At 52.1% G+C, this 15,231-nt stretch overlaps 1 protein-coding gene across 1 annotated transcript in view; it reads left to right on the forward strand.

Moving 5' to 3' along the window:
- CRYL1 (crystallin, lambda 1) overlaps positions 1–13,862 on the forward strand; it is a 126,487-nt gene extending 112,625 nt beyond the window's left edge. The window contains exons 5-7 of the mRNA XM_012641732.1: positions 7,651–7,756; positions 12,901–13,007; positions 13,379–13,862. Coding sequence (XP_012497186.1) covers positions 7,651–7,756; positions 12,901–13,007; positions 13,379–13,492 — 327 coding nt within the window. The 3' untranslated portion in view covers positions 13,493–13,862. The remainder of the gene's footprint in view (positions 1–7,650; positions 7,757–12,900; positions 13,008–13,378) is intronic.
- Positions 13,863–15,231: the final 1,369 nt, after the last annotated feature.

Raw genomic sequence — 15,231 nt, forward strand, 5'->3', positions numbered from 1 at the left:
AATTGTTTCAGTTAATAAGGTGTGTCTCAAAGATCACTGTTTCTTTAAAAAAAAAAAAAAATCCTAAACTTTTAAGGTTAAATTTTAAAATACATAAAATGTAGGGAACTCCAGCCAGGGGTGTAGGGTAGGGGGTGGGCGGTTGGGTCTTTCTCGGCTCCTCCAACTTCCCTTTGTGTCCAGCCGGTGGCTCGATGTAACTCTTGCCGCCAGTTGCACAGACACACGTCGCCGGCGTCTGCTGGAACTCTCCACCCCACCTGGCGTCTTCCCGCCGGACACGTTCCGGGCGGCGCAGCCCGCGGCTCTGCACAGCGCCCCGCCGCCGCCGCCGCCCTGCTCCGGGAAACCGCGTGGCCCCGCCTTCCAGGGGCCAGTCCGCCGCTCCTGTCGACGAGCTTCATGCGTTTGTTTGGATATGTTTGTGCTTTTAACTACAAGCGAATTTATCAATTTTCACATCTCTTTTGGGATACCAGAAGTATTCAGTGTCTTAAAACTAGGACTGGAAATCTCAGCTATGTAGCAAACCACAGGAGAGTCTTCAACGAAGACTGCTTTACGTGCTGACTGGGAATCATCAGCTAATTAGAACTTTCTAGCAGGGATTCTCTGTGAGAAGCAGACCGTTTTTACGATAGCATTTATTTTGTGGGTGGCCATTTTCTGAGTAGTCACATGGGTGAGCAACAAAACCCTGTGGAAAAGAGATAACTGCTGATTTATTATTTTAGAGACAACTATATCCCTATTAACAAACATAAAGAACAACCTCAACCACATGCACATTTACGAAAAACCAAAGCCCCTGCAAGCTTCTATGCCAGTATGATAACAACTCCAAAAACCCTGTAAATAAAAATGCTGCTGCTGTAGCACCTCACACCAATCACCCCCAGCAGGCGCCCGGCCGTGCCTGTCGGTGATGGATTCAGCCTCTCAGTTCGAAGCTCCGAAGTTAACGGGCAGGGGCCGTGGGCCTGCAATAGGGATGGGAGGGCAGAAGGAGTCCCCAAAAGTACAGGCAAAGGAGTGTGCACGCGACCAACGACACTGCGCGGCCCGTTGCCCTGCGGGAGCCGCAGCCTCCCTGCCTTCCCCCCTGTTGCGGGTGGGAGCCAGGAGCCCCCTGGGGAAGTATGGGGGGGGCAGAGACAGGGCTCGTGCTGCTCTTTTTTGTGGAGTGGGCACTTCCACGCTTCGGTTCAGACCTCTTTGTCCTAAACTGTATTCCCAGAGGACCCATCAGGTGAGGCATCACTGCCCTTCCGGAACGGTAGTGAATGCACTTCCGTACGAAAGGATGGATTCTCTCCGTCGCTGTTTGTTTTTAAGGTCAAGACCTTTCCTTTCTTTCAGACTCTGTAATACTGTTTCTCCTCCTTAAGTCACTGTCACAAAGCGTGCCAAGAAAAAGCGCCAGGGACTGTCACTGGGGCCTAAAGAGCTCTGGAACATCCCTTTTATGAAGGCAAAGTCTTTCCTCTCTTTCCCTTCCATTTTTCGGTTTGTTTCTATTTTAAACTTTATTTTGAAGAAAATTCAAAGGGAAAGTAAACACCTATGTTTACCCTAGCCTAAGTCAAACTGCTTCAGTTCTTCCGTGTTTTTGTCTATTCTCTGTTATGAATACATCCCTCACATTTGTGTGTTCAATTTTAATGGTTTCATGATATTTCATTTCGTTGGTCTTTTTTTAATCTAAAAATTTCTCGATCTAATCTACCGGGGGTTGTTTCAAGGTCTGACAGTTTCGGGTTTTCTGCCGTGATGATGCCTCAGTGGGCCCTCTGCACACACGGTCTCTCTCTCGGGGCCTTTCTGCAGAATCATTCCCAGGAGTGGGCTTGCCCTGCCAGTAGCATTTTCACGACCTGATAGACTTGGCGGAGCCAAGACGCCTCCCGGAGGTGAGACCCGCCTCTCGCCCGCCCACGTTTCCCAGCAGCCTGACTGGTGTGTCCACCGGCGTTTCTCACCTTCCCCCGCAAGCTGAGTCCTGTGCCTCCTCCCAGAAGGCTCTTGACGGGATGGGTGTTTTATGGGCATGATTCAGTGTCCTGTTGCATCAGTTCGATGTGGTGTTCAAACAACTCTCCTAGAGTCAGCAAAACCTGCCCGAGTCACTCGGCAGGAATGTCTGTGTCCTACTTCCAAGAAAACTTGTAAGCGTTGGCAGCAGACCGGGCAGCTCACGGCCCGACCGCAAGCCTGCCAGCAGCAGTGGGCAACACTTAGCAGTCTTTTATTTCTCCTTATTAGGAGCTAATATCGGCCTCACCTTCTCCCTGGAAGGCGGCGTGGGTGGGGACCGTGGGGTCAGATCTTTCTCACCCTTGCTCTGGAGCCTATTCGTGTCACACGTGGGAGAAGCGGTGCTCAGTGACGAGTGCAGAGACGAAAACGTGTGCATACAGTAGATGTCAATGGAGGGAACTGACTCGTGGGACCAGTTAGGTTCTCAGGAGAAACTCATGCATCTTCGTGCCGGTTCTCGATTTAAACTTGACCTATAACTCTTCCACTCCACGTGCCATTTGCAGGGCCGCCAGGCTTGGGCGTTTCTCAGAGGGACGGTCCGGCACCCCGGCTCCTGCTGAGTCATTTCCACACAGTGGTGGTTCTTGTCCAGTCTATCCCGGAACATCTCTGGAGACCAGGCAGTCACTGAGGCTGAACTGTGGTCCATCCTTACTCCAACTAAAGAGTCAGGTGGACTCGCTGCCCTTAGTCGCTTCTCCTTGGCCTCTGATCTGGGCGGTAGCAACCAGCCCGGCACCGCCTTCAGGTCGCCCTTGTAGGACTGAAGAGGCACAGTACTCTGCTTCTCACTGTTGCGTTTCATCGTCTGACGCTTGCCTAAGACAGAACTTCTTCCGGCTCCTGACTCTCAGCTTTCTGCTGTTTCTCAGTTAAGACAATGGACGGCTCTGCTTGAGGAGGGTGGGGAAGTACTTGCATAAAACCTGGTCCGGATTCCCGGGTGGCAAGTCTGAGTTCCTGGTGGTGGTGATGGTAGTAAAGTTAAAGCAGCGTTTGCACAAGAAAAACATGAAAATTCAGCATCAAGTGTGGGGAAAAGTAGGACAAAACAAAATAGAATATCAAAAGCTGGGAATTAGTTTTTGAAAAAAGGGAAAATGAGAAATGAAAACAGAGGCATGCAAAAACATGAATTAAAAAGACATGTAAGAATAGGATGATTGGGGAGAAGGGAAGATAATTCTGTGTGGCTGGTGATCAGTAGAGGAAATGGTCACAGGGGACCACGCGTCAAATATCACATGCCCCAACCCTGCAAGACCCACCTGCCTTCCCCTCCTTCTGGGTCTGGCGCAAAGACCAGAGCAAGTAGCATGGTCCCCTTTAACCTCTTGCTATTGTTAGTCATCAGACCTGTCTTGCTGCCTCTTCTCCCCACCCCACAAGCAATACCCCTGAGGGGTCAGCTTGCCAGGCTAGAGCACCCCCGTTCAGGCAAGCGCAGTCTGTAGCTGGGAAGGTACTTTGTAGCTCAGTTGACTTGCAGTAAAGGAGATTATTATCCACAATCTGAGTGGGCTAAATCCCATTGGTTGAAAGCCCTTAAAAGCAGAACCGAGGCTTCCCTGAGGAAGGAGAAACTCTGCCTGTGGACTGCAGGGTCAGCTCCTGCCAAGCTGCGGCCTGCTCTGCCGGTCCACCCTGTGGGCTGCGACCTGCCAGCCCCACGGTGGCATGTGCCAGGTCTGCAAAATCAGTCTGTGTGTGTCCTGCTGTCTCTGTCTCCCTGGTAGGACCCTGACTGGTACATCCCTAAACCTTGGTGATACTTACAAGTTGTACCGTAGTAATCGAGTGCTTCACTGACTACCTCGAATTTTCTCCTGCTTCATGGAGGAGTCTGTGGTTCCCCTGAGCTGGGCGCTGACTCCAGCGTTCCAGGTACAAAGTTTCTGCCCAGGCCAGGCACACATGTTAGTTGACTGCGGTAAGTCTCGGCCCGTAGCTAAAGGAAATACAGGCAAGAAGTTTTCCAATAAAGGGGACTCCTTGGCACTCTGCCTAGGCTCGCCTCACCCAGTGGTTTTTCAGGACATGGTACAAAAACCAGGTTTTGAACTAACAGGGATCTTAGTGTTCATTGCTGTTTATGAGTTTTTAAGAATCTTTTAACCATTGGGGCTTTTCTTTGTACATGTGCCTTGAGAATTTTACCGCCAGATGGAGGAAGTACTGAGAGCTTTGCCGATGAATGTTCACTGAACCTCAGAAACACCGGACGCTGGGGGGTTGGGTTCCAGTCCCCAAACAGGTGTGGGCGCCCCCCTCCTCCACGGAGTCCTTTGTCAGTTCAGCATTTCAATGTAAGCACTTGTGTCAGCCCCACCGTTACTTATTGTCATTGTTATGATAATATAGGTCAGGCTGTCACAGGCTTTGGGTGGAATTGAGCTCCATGGCAAAATTAAGCAACTTGAGCTTCAGCATATCCCGAATTGGAAATGTCGTGTACCCCGCGAGTGCGGCAGGGAGAACTCTAACTGACGTCTGCCCCAGTGGGGTGGAATCCTAGTCTGCTGGCCTCTCAGCCCAATGACTTGGGGCCATTTTCTTTCTCCAGACTTAACTTCTTGGTGAAAACTCAAGCCTTGAGAAATCTACTTCAGAAATGGAAAACATGGGCCGGGTGCGGTGGCTCACACCTGTAATCCTAGCACTCTGGGAGGCCGAGGTGGGTGGATCGCTTGAGCTCAGGAGTTCGAGACCAGCCTGAGCAAGAGCGAGACCCCGTCTCTGCTAAAAATAGAAATTAATTGGACAACTAAAACTATATAGAAAAAAAAAATTAGCCGGGCATGGTGGCGCATGCCTGTAGTCCCAGCTACTCGGGAGGCTGAGGCAGAAGGATTGTTTGAGCCCAGGAGTTTGAGGTTGCTGTGAGCTAGGCTAACGCCACGGCACTCTAGCCCAGGCAAAAGAGTGAGACTTTGTCACCAAAAAAAAAAAAAAAAATGGAAAACATGTCAGAAAGGCGGGCTGAGGAAGGGAAGACATCAAATCCTGCTCCTTCTGTAACTTGTTCTGCTGGATTTGCCACTAATAAAAAGTCAGCCCTTGTCAAGATGACCGGGGACAGAGGACAGCGGGGGTGGGAGGGCATGTGGCTGTCCCTGCATCGGGGGTGGCATGGACAGCCCCACGCAGGCTCTGGTCGGGTGCTGTTAGCTCGGACAGTACTTACATGTCAAATGTCAGTGACCCTGGGGTGCTCACCTCTGGGGTATTTTGAAATCCTAAAAAGGGTTCTTTACAAATCAACTCTAAAAATACTATACACAATTCTAGGAGAAAAGAGCCAAGCCCAATAGCACTGGCTTCCGCATCTGCATCCTTCACAGTTTGGATGCGAAAATGGGAACTTCGGGCTGGAATGTTGACCTGGAAACCAAGAATGAGGGAGTGTCCGGGGGCCCCAGTGCAGCTTTTCCCAGCATTCTCAGTCCACGGGGTGCAGGGATGCCGCAGCCATGGCCTTCAGGCTGCCTGGAGAGAGGGCCAGAGCCACCCTTCCTGCCCCAAGAGCTGGATGCGCAGGGAGAGGGAGGCAGGACGCCATGGGTGGACGTCTGCTCCCTGAGGGCTCTGGGCATCCCCTGGGGCCTTCTGTCGATTATTCCTCCTCAGTGACGCGCCCTCCCCCCTACAGCTTTGCTATCAGAAGTGCAAGGAGGTGACCCCTGTCAGCATTTCAGTGAACTGGATAAATTACTTTGCTGTCCTTAGCAGTCCGGATGAACACATGGTAGGATGATTTAGAACGAGCAGACACCATTATACCTGCCAGCTTAGCAAGCCTGAGGACACCAAGTATTGGGGACGGCATGGAGCAATGGGAACTCTTCCACGCCGTGCTGGAGGCAGGGAACACGGCGCCCCCGCTTCGGAGCACAGCTCAGCGTTGTCTGCAACCACAACTAAATAAAGCGGTTCTTGAGGAGGGAGTTGCTCGGCCACAGTAAGGGCACTCGCCCTCGCGGCTGCATGGCTGTCCGCGTCTTGGTTCTGGGCTCCGTCCTCTGCACTCGCATCGCCACGGAGCTCTTTGCAGGTGAACCCAGGTGTCCAAACTGCCACACACACCTGAGACCACCTGTGTGTCACCCACAGCAGCTGAGGTGCCGGTGACGGGGCTTGCAAACCCCGTTTCTTGCTCAGCTGCTTGGGTGACCCCTTTGGAGCCTAGAAGCAGGAGGCCCCACAGGTGGCAGGACAGCAGGGGCCACCTGCAAGGCGGGAGGCTGTTTCCTGTGCACCACAGGGCCCTGCCCTAGGCCGACAGGCATCCCTTCCAGGGAGAAGCAGAGGCTTTGCCCACAGCCCAAGCAAAGGGGACAGGTGTGACTGGCCACCTGCCCGGGCTTGTGGCTGGGAGCGGGAGCAGGCGTGTGGATGTGCCGCTGGAGTAGGAGAATCAGGCCCCCAGCTGAGGGCTGCCAGGGCCACCATGCTGCCGATGGCAGCCTGTCCCCGCAGCACTCTATGAGAGGCGGTACTCAGGAGATGAGACCTGGAGTGGCAGAGTCCCCGGGAAGCCTGCCAGTGTGACCTGTGAAAGCGTAGGGCAGAATGGGACGGCTTCCCTCAAGGACACCCGCTGGCAGTCGAAATGCCCACGGTGAAGACACCCCCAAAGGGAGCGAACCACAGTGGATTCCTGCTTCATCCCCAAAGCCACGAGGCCAAGTAACACAGGTGGCAGATTGGACACCTCACCTCAACGCATGACCCGCCTCTCGCTTTGCAGTTCACATTGCAGACGATCCTAGGGCCCCACCTTGGCAAACAAACCCATGGTTCTAAGCTGCATTTCATCAAAGAATATCACTTTCTACGCACTCATTAAAAGCTGGCAAGGTGGGACTCATGGGCAGATGAAGCCTACAGAGCACCCTCCCGCTCTGGATGGCTCTGATCTCAGCCCCGCGTCCTGGGCGGATGTCCAGAAAGGCCCCCGCCCTTTTCCTCCCGTGCCCTTCCTCGCCGCCCCGCAGCTGCAGGCAGTCCGCAGGCTGAAGGGTGGGGTGGGGAGGAATTGACTTCAAGCCCGGGTGGATTGCAGGGAGGGAAAAGGTGAATTGGTATTTGGCCATTTCACAAAATAGTCTCTTTTCAGGACCCATTATATATTACAGTTTTGTAATGCAACACTTAATCAACGTACTATTACAGGTTGAATATCCGAGATCCAAAAATCCAGAATGTTCCAAAATCTGCAACTTCTTGAGTGCCGAAGTGAGATAGTGGCCACTCTGCCACTAAGGGTTCAGTGTACACAAACTTTTCATGTGCAAAGTTGTTGAAAATATTGTATAAAATTACATTCAGGCTACGTGTGTAAGGTGTCTATGAAACATAAATGAATTTCATGTTTAGACTTGGGCCCCATCCCCAAGATACTGCGCGTGTGCACATATTCTAAAATCTGAAAACCATCTGAAACCTGAGACCTTTCTGGTCCCAAGCGTTTCAGATGAGGAATACGCAACCTGTTTAGTGCTTTGGAGAGTATTTTGGGATCCTGCTCTAAAGAAGTTAGGATGGAAGTGATGGAAACGAAATTGTCTTTGCGGAGAACTCATCTCTGTGCCGCCCATTTTCTCCACGCAGGAAGGAGTGATGTCTCCCGCCGACCTCGACCTCGTCATGTCGGAAGGGCTGGGCACGCGGTATGCGTTCATCGGGCCCCTGGAAACGATGCATCTCAATGCGGAAGGTACGCATTCAGGGCTAAGATGGGAATTCTGTGCTATTTAGTACTTTCGTGGGTCTTGCAAATAGTCCAGTTTTGCCTTTTCTTACAACTGAATAGAGACAGTAGCATCTGCAGGAGATGATGGCTGGGACAGCTGTGTGCACTGAGGTGTAAATCCACGTGGAATTCGTGTACCTCAGGGCCCCGTGTGGTGAAGCGAGCTCAGGTGACGACGGCTCAGAAGAAGAGAGGTGGTCATGTTACGCAGACTCCGCTGCATGTCTTCCAGCCTTGCAGAAGAGAACGTTGCCTTTTCCTAAGGAAGATGAGGAAGTTATTTACAGAGGCAAGAAGAAAAGGCTAGGAGGGCAGACTTAGCCTACAGGAACCTCTGCTGGACATGTCTTCTGCCTAAATATGAACAGCTTCTAAGTGTGATTTGTTGAGCCCTAGGTTTCCCTTCCGGAAGGCAAGGGAGCCTCGAGCAGGTACTTCCATGGGCAGGGCGCTGGGGCGGGGCAGGCCAGACGTTCGCCCCCACGAGGCAGAAGGCCTGGGGGCAGTAGGTCTGAGCCTGTGATGGGTGACTCCAAAAGACGGACACCTTGAGGAGGATGAGACGCTTCCAAGAATGAAACTCCATCAGTGAGATTTTTAAATAATCCCAAAAGAAGACATCATTTGAAAAACAACAAAAAACCTGTACGTAATTAAAACAAATTTTAAAAGCTATGTATAAAAATCTAGAAAGATATCCTCTAGATATTACCAGCTGTCTCTTGGTGTCAAAGCTATGAGTACCTTTTATTATCTTTTTTGCTTTTCCGTGTTGTCATAAACTTCTGCAACTATGTAGATTAATAATGCTAAGCTGGAAAACGTGTAGAAAGGGAAAGGGGATGTTGTATGTATCTCCACAGTCTGCATTTCACCAAGGATCCTGAGAAACTCAGACTCACCCAGAAAAAGGTGACCAGAGAGGTGTTTGCCTGTCCATGTCTGTTGTGGGGGTGGAGCCAGGGCAAAAGACTGGAAATGGCAGGCACACAGGTCAGGGCTCAGTACGTGGCAGGAAGAACTTTCTAGTAACTGGAGCCGACGTCCAGAGAGGGCCGCGCTGTGAGTGGGCGAGCTGAGCGGGGCACCTGGCTGCCCACTGGGGGACATTTAGGCGTGGAGAGGAAACTCCTGCAGGGAGGGGGGAGTCGGAGTTGGTGGCCTCTCTCCGTTCTGTAATTTCACGGCGTTTTAGTGGTAGTTCAATTTCACAGTCAATGACATATACTTTCCAACGAGTGACTCAAGGCAGCGTCACTAGGCATGTTGCTGTGCACAGCAGGCGCACGCGTGAGTCCCCGAGTGGACCGGCCGCGCGCCCTGCACACGCAGCCCGTCCTCTGCGGCGGGTGTGCCACGCGCCGGGCTTTGCCGGCAGAGCAGAAGGAAAGAGGGCTGTCACCTCCCAGCGCCGGCCTGGTGGTTCTGTGGGAGGATGAAGGCTGAACGTAGGGAGACAAGGTAAAGACGCCCTCCGCAAGTGAAGCAAGAGTTTTGAGGTATCATTAAAATGAAGTCTTGGATAACTTCAGATGTTTCGCAACCAGAACCTTACAAGCGGTGAGCGCATGTGAGCATTCGAAATGTGTGTAGACTCTGCCTGTTACCACCGCGGTTTTCTTTTTTCTTTTTTTTTTCCCTTGAGAAAAATAAGATAATCGAGGTATCCTGAGAAATTGATAGGGATAGAATTGAGAACAGCTTTGACTTTCAAACAAATAGAAACAGAGGCCAATGAAACCAGAAACCCAAGAATGAAATGGGTGGCAGACAGGAAGGAGGCAGTGACAATTTCAAACACAGCAGGTATGATAAGAGAACCTAATTGGCTTAATGTGATCAGGCCGGGCGGATGTAATTTTCAACTTCAGAGCATTCCAAAGACCAGAGTCAGACGCTTATAAGATCTGGCTGAGAACCAGTGGAAATGGTCATTATTCTTCACAGTGTCACCCAGAATATATCAAGATTGGAGTTTGAGAGAATTTTTTCTTTTTTTCTGATGTTGTTTTCGTAAAGCCAGCATCTCAGGTTAAGGGTGGTTATTAGTCTTAAAAGCTACCATTTATCTAGAACTAGTTCAAATATTTTAGAATTTGTTTTTAATCTAATAAAATAGTTCCTGAGAAACAGGAGGCCGGTGTGCTTACTTTGCCTTTTGGCTACTTTTTAAGAACAAGTTCTCACAATAGCGGTTCTGGCTATGGAGCCGGTCACCGGGTCCCACCCTGGCTCGGGCGAGTTACTTAAGCCCAGTGCACCTCAGTTTCCTCATCTATGAAATGGGGACATGACAGTAACTGCCTCCCGCGGGGGGTGTGAGAATTGAACCAGATGGGAGCGTTTGGCTGGATGGCTGGCACGTATTTAGTCCTTAATAAATGTCGTATTCATATAGTTTTGTCTTATTTGTTTAACTTACTACTTTCTTAGGTCCTTTTAATTCTCCCAGAAAGATTTGCAGGTACCTGAGAGAGGAATACCGTTGGGGTACTTTTGCTGTGGAGTAGAGACCTCCGAGCCAGGGACCCAGAGTGTCACTGCCTGGTTTGCTTCTTTGCTGAGCTTTAGACCAGCAGGTCAGCAGCGAGAGCCGCTCCGCCTCGTCCCCGGGGCTGTTCGGGCTTCTCCTCCCGCGTGTGTTCTGTGAAACGAGGGTACCTCAGGATCTGGCAGCCCCTGGAAATCACCTCCAGGGAAAGTGGATGTTTATGGACCATTTTACCTTGCAAAATTTCTTACGTGTAGACGCTTGTCTGCTTTATAATCGGGGTGCCTACCCGGGGGGTTTGGTTCGTTTGCGGGAGCTGCTGTTTGCCGGGGAAACGGCAGGGCTGAGGCGACCAGGCCTGGCCAGGTCAGGGAGCCCCGGCGGCCTCCCCCTCCCCGAGCCGATCCTCAGAGGAGGAGTTGGACGATGCCGCTCTGCGCTTTGAGGCCCTTCCGATGTTTCTTAACAAGATCTGTGAAACCCCGTCTCTTAAAAGCGGGTGCATTCACGCAGGCGTGGGTTCGCAAGCTGCGTGAAAACCGGGCTCCTGGTGTGGTAGCAACTAGGATTCTGCAAGAAGCTCGACTCCCAGAGCGGCGCACGTGGCCTGCCAGAGGGCTGTGTCCCCCGGCCGGGTCAAGGCCACCCCAGGCGCCTGCTCCTTGCTGGGAACGGGAAGGCACCCTGCCTGTGCACCGGGCATGCTGCAGGTTCGGGAAACCCGCCCTTGGTGGCCCACAGCTGAAGGACCCCAGTTAGAGAGCAGCGAGATGGTCTAATCTCGTGAGGATCAGTTCTTCTTTGCATTTGTTTTGTTTTCCACACGAGTACCCTGAAGACATCAGGTTCTGCGTCTTCTATAAAGCTCAGCCCTGAGAGGGTTTGTGGAGGAACAGAGCTCGAGGGACCGGGGCCTGGAGGCGTAGGAGGAAAACAGGGACGGCCACCTGGGGTAGGAGCGGCGGGAAGGGCCGACTCGGGGAATGAGGGAGGTGGGTTGTCTTGTGTTTTTTCCATTTCTGATTGAACTAATATTTTAGAGTAATTCCCACTCAGTTCTCCTCTTGTCGTGGAGAAAAGCCAAAATTATTGTAGAAAATAAATTATCCCTCTCTAAATGCAAGGGGAGGTGTTGCAAATAAATCAGTCATAAATTTACGGGGACTTGGCGGTGAAAAGGCAGATTCAGGTCCTGAGCCTCCGTCACCGTGAGCGCCCATGTTTGCAGCACGCGCAGCCCGCGCGGCGGCGTGGGCACGAGGCGTGGCCCTCACCTTCCCCACGGACGGGGGGCTCTTCGTCCCGAGAGCCCGGAGCACATGGTAAAGAAAGGGTTTTATGTCTTAATAGGTAGAAATTTTTGTGTGTTTTTTTTGAGACAGGTCTTGCTGTTTTGCCCAGGCTGGGCTCAAGCGATCCTCCTGCCTCGGCCGCCCGAGTAGCGGGGACCGCAGGTGTGCGCCACCACACCTGGCTGTCCAGATAGAAATTTTAACTGGTTTCCCGAACAAACTGGGGGGGATTATGAGTTGTACTGTAAAGAGTTCCACCACATTTTATTCTGTTTTGTTAAGTGTCCCTATAAAACTTTACAAATTTTATAAAAGGCAGTAGGGAAAGAAAGTTCCAGAAAGCCCCTCAGAGATTTGAATGATTTCACAGAAAAGTGAAAGACGAACACTTGTTCGGAGAGTGGAAAGTAACCCAGAGACAAGCGTGGCGTGGGGATCGAGTCCCGCGGCCACGGCCGCTCAGGTCCCGAGGGAGATCGAATTCGCCCGAGAGCGTCTCGGGAGCTGCGCGGGCCTGCAGCCGGGGGTGCACGCGGCTCTCGGCCCCTTGTCCAATTCTCGTGTCTCTGTCCCCCACCCTGAAAGGAACAAACCGTGTTTGGGTCTAGATTTTGTCTTAGTTTGAACAAATAAATAGAAAGTGAAGTGTGCACTCTACCAAGCGTGCCGGTGGGCGACTCGCCCGCGCCGGGCCCCTGGGGGTGCGTCGGGCGCAGCGTCGCCAAGGGCCACTCGCGTCAGGTGGAATGATGACCCCTTCCTTCAAAAAGAGTAGCCACCCGTTGATCGCAGGGGCTAGTGTCAGAAAACTTGGTATGTTTGAGTTTTTTACCCTTCAAAACGACTTCTCGGGGGATTTTTGCACAGAGAGAGGAGAGGAACTATTGGAGACAAAATTGAAACCCAGTGAATTTAGGCCTTCCCGTGGGTGGAGGTCAGTCACAACCAAACCCAGAAGGCATTTGTCTGTCTGTCTTTTTTTTTTTTCCAAAAGTATCTAGCACTGATTGTTTTATTTTAAATTAATCATACGCAGTTCTTGTGGGGTAGGGGAGAGCCAAGCGCCAGATTTCTGTAAATCCTGCAGTTTCGTTGTTTCCTTGCTACTTCTTAGGCTGACTGACCCGCTGCTGAGTCTGTCGGGTTTTGGACACTGTTGGAAACGGGCCAGCGGCAGGCAGCGGGCCTGGCCTGCCTTTGTCCACAGGAAGAGGAGAGTGTAGTTAACCGGCGCCCAGAGCGAAGCCCTGTGAACACATTTCTCAGTCTGGAGTTACGGAACATTCTTGCTGATACTGTGGATTCTTGTTTTCTTGCAATTTCAGGTATGTTAAACTACTGCGACAGATACGTCGAAGGCATAAAACGTGTCCTAAAGACTTTTGGACCCATTCCAGAGTTTTCCAGGGACACGGTTGAGAAGGCTAATCAGGTATGAGACTCAGTGCGCAGAAGCGTGCAGGCGCACGTCTGCCGCCGGGGGCCCTTCACCTGTAGCTGGGACGTTGGCGCTTGAAATTGGCGATCCTCATTCCTCACCCTGTCTGTCCACGGCGCCATCACGTCAGCAGGACCCCATAAGAGCAGTGTGAGCAGTGAGCTAGTGATCCATCTTGACGTGTCTCCCAGGGACTTAGGTCTCTAAAGGCTTGGAAGAAAGCTTATGATAATTGAGGGGTTAGTACCCTTTTGTCTCTGAAAGCAATCTATGAGCAGTTCGCATAAGCAGGGACATCAGTTACACTCATGGCAAATTATTAATATTTCCTCTTCATGCTGCTTTTTTCCTCTTCCTTCTCCCAGGCCATGTGCATGAAGGTTCCTGATGACCCAGAGCACTTAGCTGCCAGAAGGCAGTGGAGGGACGAGTGCCTCATGCGACTCTCCAAGCTGAAGCGTCAGATGCAGCCCCAGTGAATTTCTCGTGCTGTGACTGCCACTCCTCCCGTTAGAAGTCCTGTTTGAGAAAATCAGAAGCGTTTAATCAGACCTCCTCACGGTGACGTGCCCGTGGAGACCCCGCACCGGCACCGGGCGGCCTTCCAGCTACTGGGGATCACAGCGCTGGGGCTCTGAGGGCTGCGGATGTCCTGCCACCCGGGCAAAGAGTTTGAAGATTTTCCATTTTTGTTTTCAGTGTGATTACGTATGGCTGTATTTTATAGCCAGTGATTGTAGTTCCATTTGAATCTGTGGCAAAATATAATTATTTTCTAATCCATTTCTGAGTACTCTCTGATGCTGCATTTGTGAGGCAACTACTTTCATTTTGCTAATGATTATTCTCAATAAAAGTTCACGATTGTATAAAGACATCCTTTTTCTGAGAAAGACCGTGTTCGATCCCGATGACTCCATGTTTCAGAGCGACCACGATGAATGGGAAATAAGCAAATGCTTAGTTCTGGGTCCTTTGTCCCTCATTCGGCAAAAATCCAACTTGGGCCAGTGTTTCCCAGAGTGGGGTCCACAGCGCCCTGTGGTCAGACGGAGTTTGGGGAACACCATCGACTGCCCAGCCCTTGGGGACTCCCACGTCTGTAGCAAATTAAAGGCACCAAAGTACATACCTGTTTAATCCAACAGTCCATTCTCTTCTTTGACGTGAAATCTTCCCAGCTCTAGTTCCCAGAATACTCTGGGAACTACCAGAACACGCATCCCTGCCTGTGTGGCCACACGAATCACGGTGACTTTGATCACTGGGTGCCACAGCGAGGCCCCCAACAGCTGCCAGCCTTTCAGGTGATTGGCTTCGCTGGAAGGGCGACACCTCTCCTTGGGGCCCAGGCCGTTGTGTTGGAAGCAGGGTCCCTCACTGGGAGCACGTGGAAGTGGTCATCTTGCCTGACCTGTGCACAGACTCATTGATCGCATTCATTCTCACAGCACACCCTGAGTGGCTGCGAGGCACCAGGCATCACGCGTGATCTGCCTTTTAGAAGGTTGTAGTGAGACAAAGAATTAAACGGGGTTGGTGCTCCAGAGGAGTCCTGCATGCAGAAGAACATGGCCAGCTGCCTCCCTGGTGCGCCCTGGAAGGCTTCAAGGAGGTGGCTGGTGAGGGGCTTGGTACGAGCGGGGAGGCAGCTAGCCCTTCCTGGCAGAGGCAGAGCGTGGGCAAGGCCAGGTGCTCTGGAAGGGAGCTCTGGTGAGGAGGCCGAAGGGACCAGGGCCACGGTTAGACCTTCACCTGGAGCCGGAACAGCCTGCGGTGGGGAGTGGCCCGGCCAGGTCAGGGTCTCGGTTCATTCTGAGGGGCCGCCTGGAGGCAAGGAGTACAGCGGCGCAGGCGCAGGAGAGGACAGGTCAGGACGTGAACTCAGACGGTCCTGGGGCAGAAATGACAGTCCTCCGCTAGGGAGAGGTGATGGCAGGGCCAGGCGATGACACGGCCGCAATGGCGTCTTTTACAAGATCAGGGGATTCAGGAGGTGAGTGCCCCAACAGGCAAACTTCACCGAGAAGATGATGTGGCCAGACATGAAGGCAGTTTCCTGCCCGGAAAAGGATCCTTCTCTTCATCCGATTCTGTTTCAGAGGCTCCCAAGACTCTGACTAAACCCCCCCTCCCTCTACTGCCGGCCTTTCTCCCCTGGGCAGCAGCCAGGGCCCTGCTCTCCCCTGAAGCTGCTTCCCTGCCATGCGCCGGTCTC

This window comes from Propithecus coquereli, unplaced genomic scaffold (assembly GCF_000956105.1).
Source record: "Propithecus coquereli isolate 6110/MARCELLA unplaced genomic scaffold, Pcoq_1.0 Scaffold168, whole genome shotgun sequence".
In the NCBI taxonomy this organism is placed as follows: Eukaryota; Metazoa; Chordata; class Mammalia; order Primates; family Indriidae; genus Propithecus; species Propithecus coquereli.